This window comes from Odocoileus virginianus, chromosome 26, assembly GCF_023699985.2.
Source record: "Odocoileus virginianus isolate 20LAN1187 ecotype Illinois chromosome 26, Ovbor_1.2, whole genome shotgun sequence".
In the NCBI taxonomy this organism is placed as follows: Eukaryota; Metazoa; Chordata; class Mammalia; order Artiodactyla; family Cervidae; genus Odocoileus; species Odocoileus virginianus.
In genome coordinates this window covers 47282100-47299128 of record NC_069699.1, presented here as the reverse complement: position 1 = coordinate 47299128, position 17029 = coordinate 47282100, and the positions used below count along the sequence as shown (strand labels likewise).

Below are 17029 nucleotides of genomic sequence, written 5' to 3'. Positions count from 1 at the left end.
TAAAGGAGAGAACTGTGTGAACCACCATTTACCAGTTCCTTACTATGCTGGTACATATTTCAGTTTTTCACCTCCATTACAGAAGACCAGCAGGGGGCAACTGAAATTTACACTTCTCCAAATTCATTTTCTTCAACAATTAGTTGTATTCATGTAAAATACTTAAGAGATGGCTTGAAATGTGAAGATGGTCTGTGCTAGAATGGTAGCTGTATCAAAGCAATTTTTTAAGTATAGAGAATCGTGCAAAAAAAAAAAAAAACCTTTTCTTGCTTCAAATCTGGGAGAAGGTAAGTACGAACAAGCACAAAGAAACAGAGCAAGTTAACTTTACCAATCGGAAAACCTTCACACAAACACTCCTTGGTAAAGGTAGTCCACAAAATCTTCTGAGTGACCTTGTTTCCCTTCACTCTTTCAAGTTTCAGTAATCAAGGAGGCTTAAACCTCATCTGAAGTCTGACATTAAGTACAAGCAGAATTATACCAACTCTTATTCCCAGAATCAAGCTTTCTTCAGTTTTCAGTGTAGAATTCCACCTGGTTTTGTTTCTTCTTTTTTTGTCTTTGTTTTTTTGAAAGTGAAAGTGAAGTCACTCAGTCCCAACCGACTCTCTGCGACCCCATGGACTGCAGCACGCCAGGCTTCTCCGTCCATGGGATTTTCCAGGCAAAAGTACCGGACTGGGTTGCCATTTCCTTCTCCAGGGGGTCTCCCCAACCCAGGGATCGAACCCTGGTCTCCCGCATTGCAGGCAGATGCTTTAGGTGGGAGTGTTAAAGTAACACACCTATTGTTTTTAGAAAAGCTGCTCCAATAGTATAGGAAGGTATAAAATGAAAAGTAAAACCAGCTAAGTATGCTACGACCTCTGCTTCCTGATCTATGAATTTTAAACACTGATCTATCCTCTAGGAAAGGTAAGTTTAGGGCATTTAAACATCTTCCTCTCACTAACCCCTGCCAGCCATATTTTAGTTTTTGTCACGATCAGTTTCACTACAAGAATAGTCCAAATATAAATGTACTCCCTGAGCAGGACAGCAAATAAAACACTCATCTCTCAAAAAGAATGGGATAAAACCTTGGAAAAGTATCTGCTATAAAGCCTCAAAGTTCATTCTTTAAGTTTCCATCAAAAAAAAAAGAAAACACCAACAGTTTTAATTAGGAATAATTCTATAAAACTTAGAAAATGTTGATAAAGGTTCATACACAAGTTCATTATATTCCTCTCTGCTCTTATGAAAATATTTGAAATAGCCTATGACAAAATCACCTTTTGGGTTATAGCCAACCATGTATTTTAAGTAGCTGAGACTCTCAAGTATAAAACCCTCTGCAGTGCTTCAAGCTTAAGAGTCTGTCATTGGCTCTAAGCAGAAGCCATTACTTCCAATTCCCATTGCTTTTTCCTTTCACTAAGCTCCCAGTAAGTTCTTCACTGGCTAGACAAGTCCACAGAATTATGTGAGAACCACTAAATCAGAGGAAGCTAAAGAATATTAACAAATAATAGATTCGATGCAGAACTTAAAAATCATATAATGGAAAAGGCCAATTTGAAACGACATTTCAATCTGCTCATTTACACACAAGGCTTCATTTCTTGTCCTTTTAACCTGCTCATTTGGCATTATCTACCAGACTGACACATCCCAATAATGAAAGTACACTAAGTCAGCATTTGACCTGATACAAAAGTACTGCTTAGAAGGGGGTGGAGAAAAAGGCTTCAGAAATACATTTAAATATTTGAGACCAGACAGTGATTAAAAACAACACAGAGATAAATTAAGAAAATTCTCAATAGAGGTGATACTTCTTTGTTTTTATGCTCAGAAAAAGTCCACCTTTACCATAAATTTATTCACCTAAAATTTTTAAATTTATACCTTTTATCAAATGCTTTAATTCATTTAGAATTTCTTTTGCATCATCTGAGGTAAAACTCTAAGTATATTTTTTCCAAAGACCCAACAACTTGTCCCTGTATGATTTACTGAATTACTTAAATTTCTTTGCCCAATGATTTAAAATGCCACTCTGATTATACACCAAATTCATATAAAAAAGGTCTGTTTGTTTCCAAGCTTTTTGTTGATTCAGCAGATCTTTCTGTAACGTAGTAACTTTAAAAAAATTTTTTTAAAGCACGTTAACACCTACAAGATCTACTTTCCCACAACCAAAATGTGTGGTTTCAAACTAAAAAAATTTAATGATAGAAAAAGTACATTATGTGTGAAAAAGAAGGCTAATACAATTGTATTTATATATCCTGGTATGGCTTAATTATATACCTAAGAAGAAAAACTGGCATAACAGCAGTTATCCCTGGGTGGTGTGGAATAACGGAGGACTTAAATTTCTTCCTGTTTAATACACTCCTGCATTTCCCACAACTTGTATTAAATCAAAAAAAATTAAAAATTAATCCCTTTTGTACAGTGGTTGTACCATAGTAAGAGACACACAAACAATTTTGGTTGATCATAGTTTGATTTTTTTTTTCTCCCCTCAAAATCTGGAACTCTGAAAGACAAAACCATAAAGCTACAGAAGTCTGCATAATAATGAAGACTTAGCTTCAAGATGTTGCTGACAAGATACAAAAGGCTGAGCCGTGGTTAATGGAAACAAAAATGGATAAACTTAATGAAACTACAATTTATAACTCCCAAAGAAACAAGATTCTTAATTAGCTTCAAGGCAAAGACTTAGTGAGGAGCAATAAATAAACTGATAAACTAAAATACTTCTAAAAACATGAAGCTGGAGGGATAGTTGAGTACTCTCAATTTTTGGAAGTCAGAAATGAAGGGGGAAACACTCTGCACCTCTTTGGGGTACACTCTGTAGCTAAGCATTTGCTTCTGAATGAATACTTTAAGTATAGCTGCTTTGCAAAACAATAAACAGATGAACCAACCCCCCCACCAACAGACCAATAGGAAATTTTCCCTATTAACAGTACATATTTTTATGGGTTATTTCCCCTGTACTTCCTTCTAGAAGAACTAAGAGCAGGTCCTCAGTATACCACAGGTATCATTATTCCAGTTACTTTACCTCTAGTTCACAAGAGGAAAAAGTCACTCCAAAGCAACAATTCTACATTTCTGTTTGTTGATTTTTTTTTTTTTCTTTTCTATTTAGGTACCACAGGGAGGCCTACGTGCTCAAGGGAATCACCACTTCTTGAGTGCCCTCAAATCTGATAGCTCTTCCTGGCTCCCCATGCAGCTCTGCAGAGTGGGTCTTGAATATGTGATGAACTAAGAGAAGACGCTCAGAGCTGCCTCAGAGCCCTGCCTCTCCTATTTACCCAATGGTCATGCCTCTGGGACCTCTCTCAAGGCTCACATCTACTAGCAACGGATCCTGATAGCTTAGTTCTGGTTTGAAGAACACATTCCAAAGGAAAAAAAAATCAATTTCCATTTTAAGGAGTCAAGAGTCACAGTCACATTTGTCCTAATTAACAACTAAGGAATCATTTCAAAGAAGGAAATTGGGAGACACTGTTCTATTCTTAAGGATATCAATCCACCATAAGGTCTGTGATAGAAATTAGCCCATTAGGACATTCATCTGCCTATGCCTTCACTAGACAGAGAAACTCCTCATTTAGGGGTATTTTCACTATGGACCTAGTTTTGGACAACACACTTTCAACCAGGAACTTAAATTCACATTCCTACCAACGACTGATGAGATGTAAACTGGCACAACTGTCTGCATTATCTAAGTGAGGCTGAAAATATGACCCAGCAATCCTATCCCTACTTGCACATGACACACACCCATACAAAGGTACATAAAGAAGACTGTTCACAACAGCATTGTTAACAGCCCCAAACTGTAGGGAATCTACATGTCTATGAATAATAGAATGAATAAATTATGGTTTGTTCAAACAGCAGACTGCTACACAGAAAAGGGAATGAACCAACTACAGCTGCACACAATGCTAAAAGATAAAAAAGCACAAGCATGATGCTAAAAGATACAAAATAGCATGATTCCATTTATATAAAATTCAAAATTAAATAAAACTATGTTGTCGAGGGATACAAAGGTGGTAAAAAGAAACAAAGAACACAATTATCACAGAAGTCAGAATAGTAACTGTCTCTAGGGAGTGAGAAGCTGTAACCAAAAAGGGACTCATGGAGGGTTCAGAAGCACCGGCATTATTCTGTTTCTTGAAGAGGAGCTAGTTACACAGTGGTTCACTTTAAAATTTTTCATTAAATTGTACACAGACCAACTGAATTAATATGTATAGAAACATATTTCACACACGCAAAAAAAAGAGCTTTCTGACACGGCCAAGTAGCTCTACATACAGTTGTGCACTAACCTAAAGTGTGACACCAAAAGGACCATTCTTTTCCCCTTTTCAGCAAAGCAAGGGGTTAATCTATCATTTCTTCAAGTACCTACGATTAGAAATCACAATGCAATGTGACAGGAAAAAACTAGCTAGGCATTTAAGTGAAGCCTGGACTTAAAACATCTGGAACAAAATGCAGGGCAACTACCTACAAAGAAATAGATAAGAACAGGAGTTCACCTAACATTTCATTCTGAAGCAAAGAAATAAAAGACCATTACAGTGAGAGGCTGGCCATTTAAAAAATATACAAGCAAGATGCATGGCACATCAAAGACAAACTAGTATTTGATTCAACTTAAAGAAGGCATGCAAGCCTGAAGGAAGAAATCACTGATTCTGAAGTTGTCATGATGAAGGACAGCCACACCTGAAGCCTAACTTTGGTAACCTTTTGGAGCAATTCAAATTCACATGAAACTTCAATCACTATTTGATCTTTCCTTTAAAACAGCAACACATGTGCAAAGAGGTTGTGGAAAGGCAGAGGTTTGTGGAGAGATACACGAATTATTCATCACAGAGGAGTGGAAGTAGGACATCTTGTAATGGGGAAATTTTAGCTACTGAGGTTATGGAAAACTATTATCTACAGACACCAATTTAAAATGCAGACCTCAAACGTAATGGTTAAAAATTTCAGAAAAAGTAGGCGTAAATGGTATATTAATATTTTAAGTGTATCCTAGATAAACTTGGCTGCTTGTCTTTGAATCATTCCGATCCTTAGAAAAGGTGATGCCTTGTCATGCTAAAGAGTGAAAGTCGCACTGACATATTTTAAGAGGAAAAAACTGTTCAAGCAGCAAACTAGCTGGATTCAAAGATGCAGTTCTTCCACATACTCAATTTTCTAGCACCTAGTCCTTTCTGGCAGACAGCACCCAGATTGATTGGCAGGATTTGTAATGTCTCAATATTACCAGGAAAAAAACTGCACACATATTTCCAGCATATGAATAATTTTAACTCACCAGTCACCATGGTGCATACATTTCTGCTGCTTGTCCTGAGTTCTTAAGACTTGTAACATTCTGAAGAAGACAGAACAAAAAAGTCCTTCCATCCTCAGCCTCTTTTATATTTTAACTTGTTCTTAAGATAATATCGTATATTAGGAAAAACTACCCCCCATCATTTTCAAATTTGATTGCTAATTTTAGTTCGTCTTAGTTCTTTTCCCTTCAATTTAATGAAGCAAGACTGTAAAACATAAACTAGCAGATAGTCTGACTTAGAAAAAAGAAGTGTCTATTTCTCTGGACAAACCTAGATTTTCCCTGGAACCGGAACACAGTGCTGGGATTTAAAAAAAAAACAAAAACACGCTGAAAAGGACTGTAATCCCAAAGTGAAATCAAAAGCGACTCTTCCAGGCAGATTTCAGGAATTTCTGCTGAGGATCTTTGGAATTACGAAAGAAGTCAAAACACTGACTCGGGTTGTTCAATTCTGTTCTGGGCAACTTTTTGGCTGAGCAATAGCGGGCCCTTTAACCTAACAGACTACAAGTAAGCCCCTCCCAACCACACAGAGGAAAAGGCTGCATTTCAGGATTTAAAGCGGCATTTTAGAGCTCGGGTAGTTTCACAGCGTCCACAGAAGCGGATCCCCTTCCGGAGCGCACAGAGGTGACGTGTAAGAATTGCGCTTTAATGAAGAATTACTTTATAATGACAAGAAAACAGGAATCACTGACGGGCCTTCTAGGATTTGCCTTCCCTTTCCAACACAAAGCACCAAAACAAGGTGAGAAAGTCAAGGGGTTTCGCTGCCCTCACAGACAAACAGCGATCGGTTTCAGAATCAGGGCAGCACCCTCCCAAGCACCCACCCCGCACATGGGCCTCGGGACACCGCATTCTGAAGAGTACCAGCAATCTCGCCCACTTCACTGAGGAGCGGGGCCGCAAGATAGCCCGCAAAGCAGGTTGGTTTCTCCTCAGGCCTAGGCCCCGGCGGTCCGGGGACGTCACCTGAGCTGGAAGGGTCCAACCCACAACCTTCTTTAAACTGCAAGCTGCCCGCCCGGCGGCCCGCCGTCCCTCCCCGCAGCAGGGGTGTCTTGCGCGCCGTCGCTCCGGTGCCTCCACCCAACAGCACGGCGCGCGCCTGCCCGCGACCCTCGACTTCGGGGCGCGCGCCCCAGGAAGCCGCTGTGGCCCAAGGGCTGCAGCTCCAGGAGCCGAGATATCCGGGCCGGGAACGCGCACGTCAGCGGCCACGCGCACCGGGAGGGCCGCACAGCGCGCGCGCGCTCGAGCGCATAAACAGGCCCGACCGCGCGCGCCCACCAGCGCGCATTCGCGCGCCGCGCCCACCCAAATCCCCGAGCCGCCCCTCCCCCATACAAGGGGCGGGGGCGCGAGAGCCCAGGGACTTTCTCGGCTCCGGAGCCGCCCCGAGGTCTCCTGGGCCCAGCGGCAGCGGCCCGCCCGCCCCCGCCCGCCGTTGTGTGGGGTGGGCCCACTGTCTCAGGCCCGCAACCCCGCTGCATCCCTGCCCCTACTGGAGTCCTCACCCGGCGACGTCGCCGCCGCCGCCACCGCCGCCGTTCTACCCGCTGGCCCCGCCGCACCGCTCGGGGCCCCGGTTCTGCCGTCGCCGCTCCAAGACCGACAGGATTTTCCCCTCACAGCTCCCTGGGCGCCATCTTACATTCAACCCTCACAGCCAATGAGTGCCGAAAGCCTCTCTCGCGATAATTGGTGCGTCGAATCCCGCGAGAATTAAGGCTGCCTCCTGGCCAGACTTAAAGGGAACGCTTCTACCGAGGAGAGAGGCCGAGCCTAGGGCTGCAGTAGTGGCAAGAGCCTGGGGTGTAGGGCGGAGCGCCCCGCCCTCAGACGCCCCTCCATGTGGGGCGGAGCCAGGGCCGGAGATCGGCCTAGCCTTGGAGCCAGGGCAGGCCAGGGCTTGAAGCTCAGTTTCAGGACCCTTCTGCCGCCTGCCTGGGCCTCCTTAGCGCAGCCTCACGCGGTGCGGAGAGCGGCCTCTTACTTAAGGTGGCCCCCACAACCTCTGACCTAGGCCCGGCGCCTCCAGCTGCAACCCACCTGGGAAGCCCCAGGTCACTCTCCTCCAGGAGTCCCTTGCATCTGGGACCCACGCTTCACCCGCCATCTGCTGTCATCCAATTTGAACCTTCCGCAGCCCAGTCCACCTTAAAGCGGGCCTCGGGTAGCCTGGTGTTTGTATACAGGGAAAATGTGGAGGGTGTTAAAGCTGCAGGCACACGCGGGCCTCACCAGTAGCCCACACTGCCCCAGAGGGGAACAAACTGCCATATACTCTTTATTAAAAAGGCCTATGGACCTTTGCACTTGTTCCTCCTTCCTGGCAAACCCCTAGTCCTTTGGGGTTCCCCTCAGGAGGCACCTCCTGAGAATAGTCTTCTGAGGCCGGGCTGGATCAAGAACCCCGGATCAGCCTCACACAGGCCCCAGGGCCATGTTTTCTGCACAATGCCTGGTCACCCTCTGCCTCCCCAACTAGATGGTGAATTTAGAAGGCCACCACACAGGTCTTCCTCATTCCACTGTGCCTGGCACATAATAGATGCTCAATAGTTTTGGATGATTGGACTAGGAGCCAGACCTCTCCATCTGCCTAAGCATGCAGGCAGACACAAACCTTCCAGGTTCCTCTGACACAGCGCTTCTGACGGTGCAGCAGCATCCAGGACCCTCCATTCCCTCAGACTAGATGCAGAAGGTGTCCAGTCAGGCCCAGGCCTCTGCCCTGGAGCACCAGCAAGTGCCCCGGTGATTTGAAAGCTGTCAGTACTGCTCTGTGTGCAGCATACCTGCCCTCCACCCCACGGCAGGACTCTAAGGCCCTCGGGTGCTAGGAGAGCAGAGAGAGAATACAGACTCCAGGGGATTTAGCTGTTCTTTATTGACATGGAGTCTGGGTATCCCTAGCCTCCAAAGGGATGAGGTAGGTCCACAGGACTTGCAGTTCACACTTTTCCTGGGTCCTCCTTCAGTGTGACGGTTCGGTTGAAGACAAGCTGGAGGACAGAGGGGCAAGAATGACCACCAAGCCCGGACCAGGCCAGGAGGCCCGGGTGGGTCTCACCAGACACCCCACTCCAACCCTCACTTCATCCCAGAGGAGCTGAGGGCCAAAGAACTCTAGTTCTCAAAAACTTTTTGACTTTGGTTAAAGGACTGGCTGGCTCTGGGTCTCCATTTTATAAGAATTATAACAATCCCTATGCCAGCCTCCTACCTTGAGGAATAAGTAAGGAAGGGTTCATAGAAAATCGTTGTGCACGGCCTTAACCTCTGAGCCTATTTCCTCCTCAGTGGAACATGGATCCCACCACAGGTGGGGAGGATTAACTAAGGAAATGTCAGCATAGTGCTTGGCATGGAGAATGGCGGCTACCACCAGCATTGTGGTGGAAAGGTAAATTCAAGCACCTGTCCCTGGTTGCTGTCTGGATCCACGGAAAAGTAACCAAGGCGCTCAAATTGGAACTTGTCGAAGGGCTTTGCCAGGGCCACAGAACAGTCCACTAACGCAGCCTCCACCACTTGTAGCGAGGCCTGTGGACAGAGAACTCAGGTGGCTATGGAGCCAGAAAGACCCACCACCCTCACCCCATATCCCATGAGCCTACCGGGTTCAGGTCACTTAAGAATCCACCAGGCACCTCAGCAGGATCCTCGGGGTTCTTGTGCTGAAATCTGTAATCAAAGTGAAGGTCAGACTGTGCTGGGCAGCCACAGCAAGCAATGCCCATCTCATAACCTGCCCCAACCCCAGCTCTGTTCACTCACAGTCGCTCGTAGAGGCGGATCTCACATGTCAGAGGCTGTGATACCCAGTGAATAAATGCCTTGGGCTTTTCACCAGCATCTGCGCGCCTGCAGGTCACCTTGAGGCTTTCCAAACAGCCACTGGGGCCCTGAGAAATCACGGGGCCTGCGATCAGACTTGGACCCCATTACCAGGACAGCAGGCTGCACCAGATCCTCACCCCAGCAAGCACTGCAGCAGGAAGCCTGCAGCTGGCTCTCACCTTGACAACATGCTGCAGCTCGATGACGTAGCCTGTATGCCTCAGGCCCACGGGCTGGCCCCACGCCAGGCGCTTATAGCCTGGCTCTGGCTCCTAGAGGTAGGAAGGTGGAGAAACAAGGTTACAAGGGTCAGGCAGGTACAAGAGGCTTCTTCCACCCCTATGTCTGGCAGAGGTTGGTTTGAGGAGGGATGATGGGCCCTCAGGACTGAGCTCAGAAGCAAACCGGACCCTTCACCCCACCCCCAATTCACCTCTTTGAAGTCTGTCCTTTCAATGAAGACAGTGGATCCAAAGGGAACCTGATGGAAGCCCTTGGTCTCATCAGCTGGGAAGTTGGGCACCTGGATGTCCAAGGCCTGGAGCAGAAGTGTCTGAGTCACACTAGGCACTGGAATTCCCACATCCAAATCCAGGTGCACCCCCCACACACACACTCCACCCCACACACACACACCTTGAAGGAGACTTACCTTGGCGGCAGGAAAATTGGTGATAACCACCTGTAATGGCTCCAGCACAGCCATGGCCCGAGGGGCTGTGTCATTCAGCACATCACGCACACAGGCTTCTAGCAGATGTGGTTCCATTGTGGTCTGTGCCACTGTCACTCCCACCTAGCAGGAGAGGTCAGCTTCAGTTGCAGCCATGACCACACACTGCTGTGCTCAGCCCCTAGCTGCCCACCCAGACCACTGGGCTATACCCGAGCACAGAAGTTGTTGATGGCCTCGGGGGGAAAGCCCCGGCGTCGTAAGGCTGTGAGCGTGAAGAGCCGGGGATCGTCCCAATCCCTGTGGGCAAGGAGGGGATGAGAAGTCCGTTGGCAGCACATGCTACTAGTACCGCCAACCTTCAATAAGCCAAAAAGCCACACGTACCGCACAGCGCCAGCTGCCACCAGCTGGAGAATCTTCCTCTTGGAGACGACAGCATAGTGCAGATTAAGGCGGCCATACTCCCACTGCACGGGACAGTAGACGTCCAGCGCATTGCACAGCCAGAAGTAGGAGGAGCGTCTGAGGTGGGAGGGCAGAGTCAGGGCTGGCCATCTCCACCCCGGGAGAGACTGCAGGAAGGGCTGCTGGAACCCCATTGGCCCTACCCTCCCCACAGGCCCAGCTCCCTCACCGGGCCTGGAATTCCTTGGTGCAGAGTGAGTGGGTGATGTGCTCGATGGAGTCACAGAGGCAGTGCGTGTAGTCATAGGTGGGGTAGATGCACCTGCAGGGCACAGGCAGTGGGCCCCACCATCCAGCCCCCCTCTGCCCAACCCATGACCCACCCCGCCACTCCACAACTCTGCAAGTCCACCCCGAGCTCACGCTCACCAGGTGTCCCCTGTGCGGTGGTGCGGTGTGTACTTGACACGGTAGGCCACAGGGTCCATCTTGCCATCCTCCATCACCAGCTTCATCCGCAGTGTGGCCTCACCCTCGGCAAACTTGCCCTTGCGCATTGCCTGAGCAGGAACAAGGGTTCGGGCTGCAACTCAGCCTGATGGCATCTCATTCCCAGCATTCTGGCCCACACAGACCCAATTGCACCCCCAGATCCCCACCTCGAAGAGCAGCAGCGACTCCTCTGTGGGACGGTCTCTCCAGGGTGAGGGCAATGGGTTGTGGCCTTTGAGCTCCTCTCCTCGCTGGTGGCACACGTAGGCCTGACCCCTATGAGGAAGGGGTGTGAATGCCCAGCATGGCTGCACCCTGGTCAGCCTGTCTGGCTCCATACTGTGGCCTCACCTGCGGATAAGCTCCACGGCCCAGGCATACAGCTGATCAAAATAATCGGAGGCATATGTCACCTTGTAAGGGGTGTAACCTGGGGAACAGTATTAGCAACCAGTCAGGAACACCCAATGGCAGGCTGTGGCCCAGGGAGAGGCCCATGGATAATCAATTCAGCCCAGGCCCTCCCCAGCCCATACCCAGCCAGGCCACCATGTCATAGATGGCAGTGAAGAACTTTGCTTCTTCTTTCTCAGGGTTGGTGTCATCAAAGCGCAGGAAACAGATCCCATTGTTGGCCTAGGAGAATTGCAGTATCTGTGAGCTCCCATTATCATCAGCTCCTACAATCCAGTTCATCAAACTGGGACCTTCTCAGAGCTCACCCATGTCAGAATTGAAAATATCTTTCACTCACCTTCCTGTATCTAAATGCCCTAAATAAGGCATCTCGTATTAATGTGAGCTACAACACAGCCTCATCCTAAGTCCGAGAAGTGGCACTGGGAATTTTCCCAGATTTGAACTTACTGCCTCACCAAGATCTTTTTCTCAGTGAGCCCAATTGGGTGGATTCTGAGGTATCTGTCACACATTTCGAGGTATCCCCTTCAAGGCCTCTGTCTGCTCTGTGACACTTTATGGGAGCAGCAAGAAAAGTAGGGACAGACACCCCTCTGGTACATGCTCATGGGAGCAGCAAGCAGTCACCCTGCTTGCCGGGTCCCCAGACACACTCACCTTGGCATAGCCAAAATTGAAATTGATTGCTTTGGCATGTCCAATGTGCAGGATTCCATTGGGTTCTGGCGGGAACCGGGTACGAACCTGAGATTAGGGGAATGGGAGCAGAGGATGCAGGTCAGAGCTCAGACTACACTAAAGGATGAAACTTCCTGGGGAGACCATCATGATATGTAAGGTGGAGTAGCATGTAGGCAGCCCAAGCCACAGGCAAGTGATGACTGCATAGTTTGCCTGCCAATACTGCCACACACCTGTCCTCCAGTGATCTCCAGGTGATGCTTCAGTAGATCCATGGTATGAGGAGTGGTCACATAGCCCGGAGTCTTGTAGTTCTCACCTGCCAGGGCCAGAACAAGCCTGATGACACCAGGCTACAGCCCAGGGCTTCTGACCCCAGGGACTTGGCTATAAGAACTGCTACTAAGACCCAGCCCTCCACAAGAAAAAGAGCCTCTCTTACAATATTAAGACTGTCAACTGGTGAAGCCATATGGGAAATAGAATGGCGGTTCCTCAAAAAACTAAAAAGAGTTGCATATGAATCAACAATCTCGCTCGTGGGCATCCAGACAAAACTGTGGGCATGTATCCAGATAAAACTATCATTTGAAAAGATACACACACCACTACACTCAAAGCATTCAATAGCCTTGTCTTGGTTACATTTAATAGCCTTACCTTGGCTACATTCAATAGCCAAGACATGGAAACAACCTAGATGTCCATCCCAGATGAATGGATCAGGAGGATGTGGTACAGAGATACAATGAAATACTACTCGGCTATCAGAAAGAACAAAATAATGTCATTTGCAGCAACATGGATGGACTTGAAGAGACTGTAACACTGAGTGAAGAAAGTCAAAAAAACAAATACCATATGATACCACTTACCTGTGGAATCTAAATAACGACACAAACAAACACATCTACAAAACAGACTCACAGACATAGAGAACAGATTCGTGGTTCACAAAGGAGAGGAGGGGAAAGAGAGAGAAGTAATGGCAGCTTGGGATCAGCAATGTAAATGGTAATATGTAGGATGACCAAACAATAAAGTTCTGTGGGACAGCACAAGGAATTATAGTCAACATCCAGTGATAAACCATAATGGAAAAGAATATGAAAAAGAATATATAACTAAGTCAATTTGTTGTACAGCAGAAATTACACATTAAAAATCAACTATACATCAATAAAATTGAAAAACAAGATCCAGCCCTCCCCAGAGTTTCAATCTGCCTGCTCACCAGGTTTGTGGAACTTAAGTGCCTCGCCTCGGAGCTGCTCCATCAGAGACAGGGTTTGAACAACAGCCTCACCTGCAGAGAAGAACCAAGGAAAACTTATTCTCCGGATACAGCTATCACATCCAGCTCAAGGAGGTGCCTGCAATAGTACCCATATCCTGTAACCAGAACAGAACCAAGCAGTCCCCTCTTCCTCCAACCCCAAAAATAAGAGATACACGGCCAGACTCCTCAGGCCTCCTCTGGCTAGTTTCTGAGTAAAGGAAAGGAAGGAAACACCAAAAATTCCAGTCTTGCAGCAGAAGACAGACTGTTGAGTAAACGACGGCCTGAGGAGACTGGGCTGTAAGGATCCACCAGGTGGAAAACCCAGAAATCAGGGAGTTGAATGCGACAGGAGCCTCAAGCCTCTCACCGTTCTCCACCACATCCTTTGCTGTCCTTTGGTCTGTTTCTTCTGGCCGAGCCTTTGCCACCTGAGAGAAGTTCAAAAGGTGGTCAAGGTCTTAGGATGATTGGGTTCAGATACTCCCTTCCCCAACCTGAAGTTTCACCCTACCCTACCTCATCCCCAGGGCCCCCAGACCATGCTCAGTCCCACCTTGGGCTTCTTCTCCAGGTCAGTCTCCGTCTTGGGACCCAGGAGATGGAGAACCTAAGCAGAGACCAGAGTCAGAGCTGGGACAGGACCCCATGACTGACCCCACCCACACACCCACCAAAGGGCTCCTGGGCCTATCCACCAGCACCGGCTTGAAAAACCTACCTAGCCCATCCCACCTCTGCTCTTCACATGTTTCTGGGGCCTCAAATACTCTATCCCTCCTGAGGATCCATATTAGCCTCAGGTAACAGAAACAGCCATTTACACAGAACTGTGGGCCCAGCATCGAGGTAAGCCATCTACCTCAGCCATCACCCTCCTGTGATTCTCTGCCAGCATCCTGAGATGAAGGCCACATCACCCCTATTTACAAGATGAATAAACTGAGGTTCAGAGTAAAACAACTCACCCCAAATTAAGCATAACCCAGGTGCTTCCCCCTCTACCCTAGGCACTACTATCCACCATCAGAACAGGAATAGGCTCTCGTCCCCTCCCACCCCCGTGTACTCCTCAGTGGACTTGACATTCTGGCAGGGCCTGTGCCTGCTTCAGCTGAAAGAGGCACCCACCTGCATGTCTACTTCATGCTTGATCATTTTGCCGTCTGCCCACTTGAGTGCAGCCCGAGCCTCTCCTAGAAACATGGACAGAAGGAGATGCAAAAAGGCAAAGCAGGACATTTCCCATCCTCATTCCCAAGAAAAGGACCTGGCTGACCTCAGAAACCAGAGTGAGACCACTTCTAAGGTGCTCCTATTCCTCCTCCCACCTCCCTCTCACTCATCCCCAGAAAAGGCATGTCCAGCAAGAAGAACAGAGTCCCTTGCCCCAAGCCCTGCTCACCCATCAGCAGCCCCATGTTGAAATGGTAACGCTCTACCAGGAGCTTGGCTCGGTGGCAATTTATGGCAGCCTCCACCTACAGAAAGCCAAACCATGTGGTTCAGAAATGCTCCGAGAACCCACACCCTCACCCTGGGGTCTTCCTGATTGGAAAAGCTGAGCCACTCCTGTTCAGGGTCAGTCCTAAGGAGGCAACTGATGGCTGGGGAAAGACTCACAGCCTCTTCAATCTGTTCTGGGGTCACCACAACGCCCACACCGCATTCCTGCTCGAAGTCCTCAGTGTTGATGGGATCCAAGGGATGACTCCGCACATACTCAAGGGCAGCTGAAAAAGAAGAGCGAACGAATCTGTGGCATCTCAGCTCCAAGAAATAGGAAGACAGGACCCTAATCCATCCAGGAAACCCCAATAAATTTGGCTCCTGGGAAATTAAGTCGTGCCCCTCTAAGAGAAGCTCTGAAGCCTCAGGAAAGAAGCATGTGTTCTGAGGGAAATTCCTCATCAGACCTAGGTTTCTCTAAGTCAGTTTCACCGGAGGTGGCCCTCTCCATCTGTCAGTGCCACGGCCAGGGTTTAGAGGGGAAGGCAGAACTAGTAATCTAGAGAGACACCGAGGGACTTGTCAAAAGGGACAGAAAAGGGTCTGGGCTGAGAGAAGTTGGAGGTGGAAGCGCAGGTCAGGGAGGGGTCTCACCGCTCAGCTGGGTCTCAGTGTGGATCTTCCTACTGGCTACGTAGCTCACGAGGAAAGAGAGGCGCCGGGGATCCCGGAGTCGGGAGGCCAAGCCATAGAGCAGGGTCCCGGTAGCCTTGTCAATGGAGGAGCCCAGAGTCTGCTGCGCCTGGGGGTCAGAGAGGTCAGTGATAAGCCCCACACCCAATAACAAAAGCCTGAGCAAGACAAGGTGGGCTGGTTGGGTTTGGGACCCGGCCCGGCGCTGCGCTGGGGCACAGTCGGCAGCCGGGGCCAGGGACTTAGGTTCGCACCTGGGTCGCCGCCTCGCGTAGCTGCGCGCTCAGAACCGTGTTCTTGAGCGTTTCGCGGGCCTTCTGCTCGCTCAGGCCGAGGCCAGTGAAGAGCGACACGGAGTCCAGAGCCGCCATTGCTGGGACACCGGAAACCGAAAGAAAACTTTGGGACCAATCTGCACGTTGGCATTAGCCCACGGACCAATAGGAGAGCGATGCTGTCAGGGAGACCCAATAGTGTCCTTCCTTGGCGGGAGGGGCGGGGCTCTCTAGGGTTATTAGCTCCATTTAAAGGGCAGGGGGAGGCCTTTCCGGGCGCTTCACTTCCGTCTTTCGTGCTGCGGGTCCCCAGAAGGGGTAAGAAGGGGTAGTAGCGACCGAACTTTTAGGAGGTGCTTTGCCGCGAATCAGGAAGCAAACATAGACATGGCCCTTTGCTCTTTGACTTTTCTCTTTCAGCCCTGGAACCCTCGGGACCATCCCAGTTCTGTTCTTGGGAATATGTGAGTCCCTATCATCTTTCTGACGTCACAGCTTTGGAATTGTCATGGAAACAGTTGAACAAAATGAAGCCTGGGAAATCCTGTCAAAGACTCCACAGAGAATGTCTGAAATGGCCCATCGATGGACCCCAATAGTCTGGCACTTCACTTCTTGAGCACCCAGCTGGGCATATACCTGGCCAGGAGGGACCTCGAAAAGTTCTGTGATGATTTGGTTTAAAATCTTCTCTGGGAATTCCCTGGTGATCCAGTGATTAGGACTCTGCAGCTCACTGGTAAAGGCCTGGGTTTTCGTCCCTGGTCAGGGAACTAAGATCCCACAAACCACGCAGTGTAGCGAAAGAAAAAAACACCTGTCATACTTAGCACCCTTACCAAAGCATGCATGTCAGGAAAACCAAAAGATCAGACCTTGAAATTCATTTTTAGGTGTTGGACAGGATGTTTTATCAAAGTTGAGATAAGGTGGGACAGAGGAGGAAACAAGGAGAAAAGCCAGGTAACAGCCAGCAAGGCCCAGCTGTGCATGGGAAGAGGCACAATCCAGCAGCCAGGCCTACAGACAGGTCCCTGTGGCATAGACTGATAATGCAGAAGCAGCAGTGGCCATAGTGCTGAGGCTCACAGAAGTCTTATGCGGAGGCCTGGCCCAGGGAAGGGTCATGGGGCAGGCTCAGCAGCAGCAGGGCTATGGTCAGAGGTGGACAGAGCCCCTTGAGCAGTGCATCCAGCACATGCAGACCACCAGGGTCCAGACACTTGGGGCTGCACCCAGTGAAGGCCCAGGACAATCCTGTTGAAGCCCACACCTAGCAGACCCTCCCGCCAGCAGTGTGTCGGCACCAACACCCAGCTTGGCAATTCCACCATTACTGCAGGGCCTCACACCCAGCTCTCCAGGCCCCTCTCCATGACCAGTAACCCCACATGGTCCTTGTGCTATTA

The 17029-nt window shown here is 48.6% G+C and overlaps 2 protein-coding genes across 5 annotated transcripts in view; both read right to left on the bottom strand.

Annotated features, from left to right (window-relative positions):
* Positions 1 to 7084, bottom strand: part of QRICH1 (glutamine rich 1) — a 41350-nt gene extending 34266 nt beyond the window's left edge. Inside the window, exons 1-2 of one of the 4 annotated variants that reach the window (XM_020916164.2) lie at positions 6377 to 6578; positions 5375 to 5434 (exon numbers count right to left, since the gene is read on the bottom strand). The gene's annotated coding sequence lies outside the window, so the exon portion shown is untranslated. The other 3 variants (XM_020916161.2, XM_070456098.1, XM_020916163.2) reach the window with 3 other exon arrangements.
* A 1189-nt stretch (positions 7085 to 8273) lies between these two features.
* On the bottom strand, positions 8274 to 16074 carry QARS1 (glutaminyl-tRNA synthetase 1). The gene is made up of 24 exons (XM_020915872.2): positions 15600 to 16074; positions 15307 to 15454; positions 14827 to 14936; positions 14609 to 14684; positions 14335 to 14399; positions 13760 to 13813; positions 13574 to 13634; positions 13159 to 13230; positions 12158 to 12243; positions 11901 to 11987; positions 11360 to 11459; positions 11175 to 11253; positions 10991 to 11099; positions 10761 to 10891; positions 10561 to 10653; positions 10311 to 10448; positions 10136 to 10223; positions 9903 to 10046; positions 9684 to 9788; positions 9430 to 9522; positions 9188 to 9315; positions 9028 to 9094; positions 8828 to 8953; positions 8274 to 8412 (listed from the first exon to the last, which is right to left on the bottom strand). Exons 1-24 carry the CDS (start codon positions 15714 to 15716, stop codon positions 8362 to 8364), a joined length of 2328 nt encoding a protein of 775 aa, XP_020771531.1. The 5' UTR covers positions 15717 to 16074; the 3' UTR covers positions 8274 to 8361.
* Between the last annotated feature and the right edge of the window lie 955 nt (positions 16075 to 17029).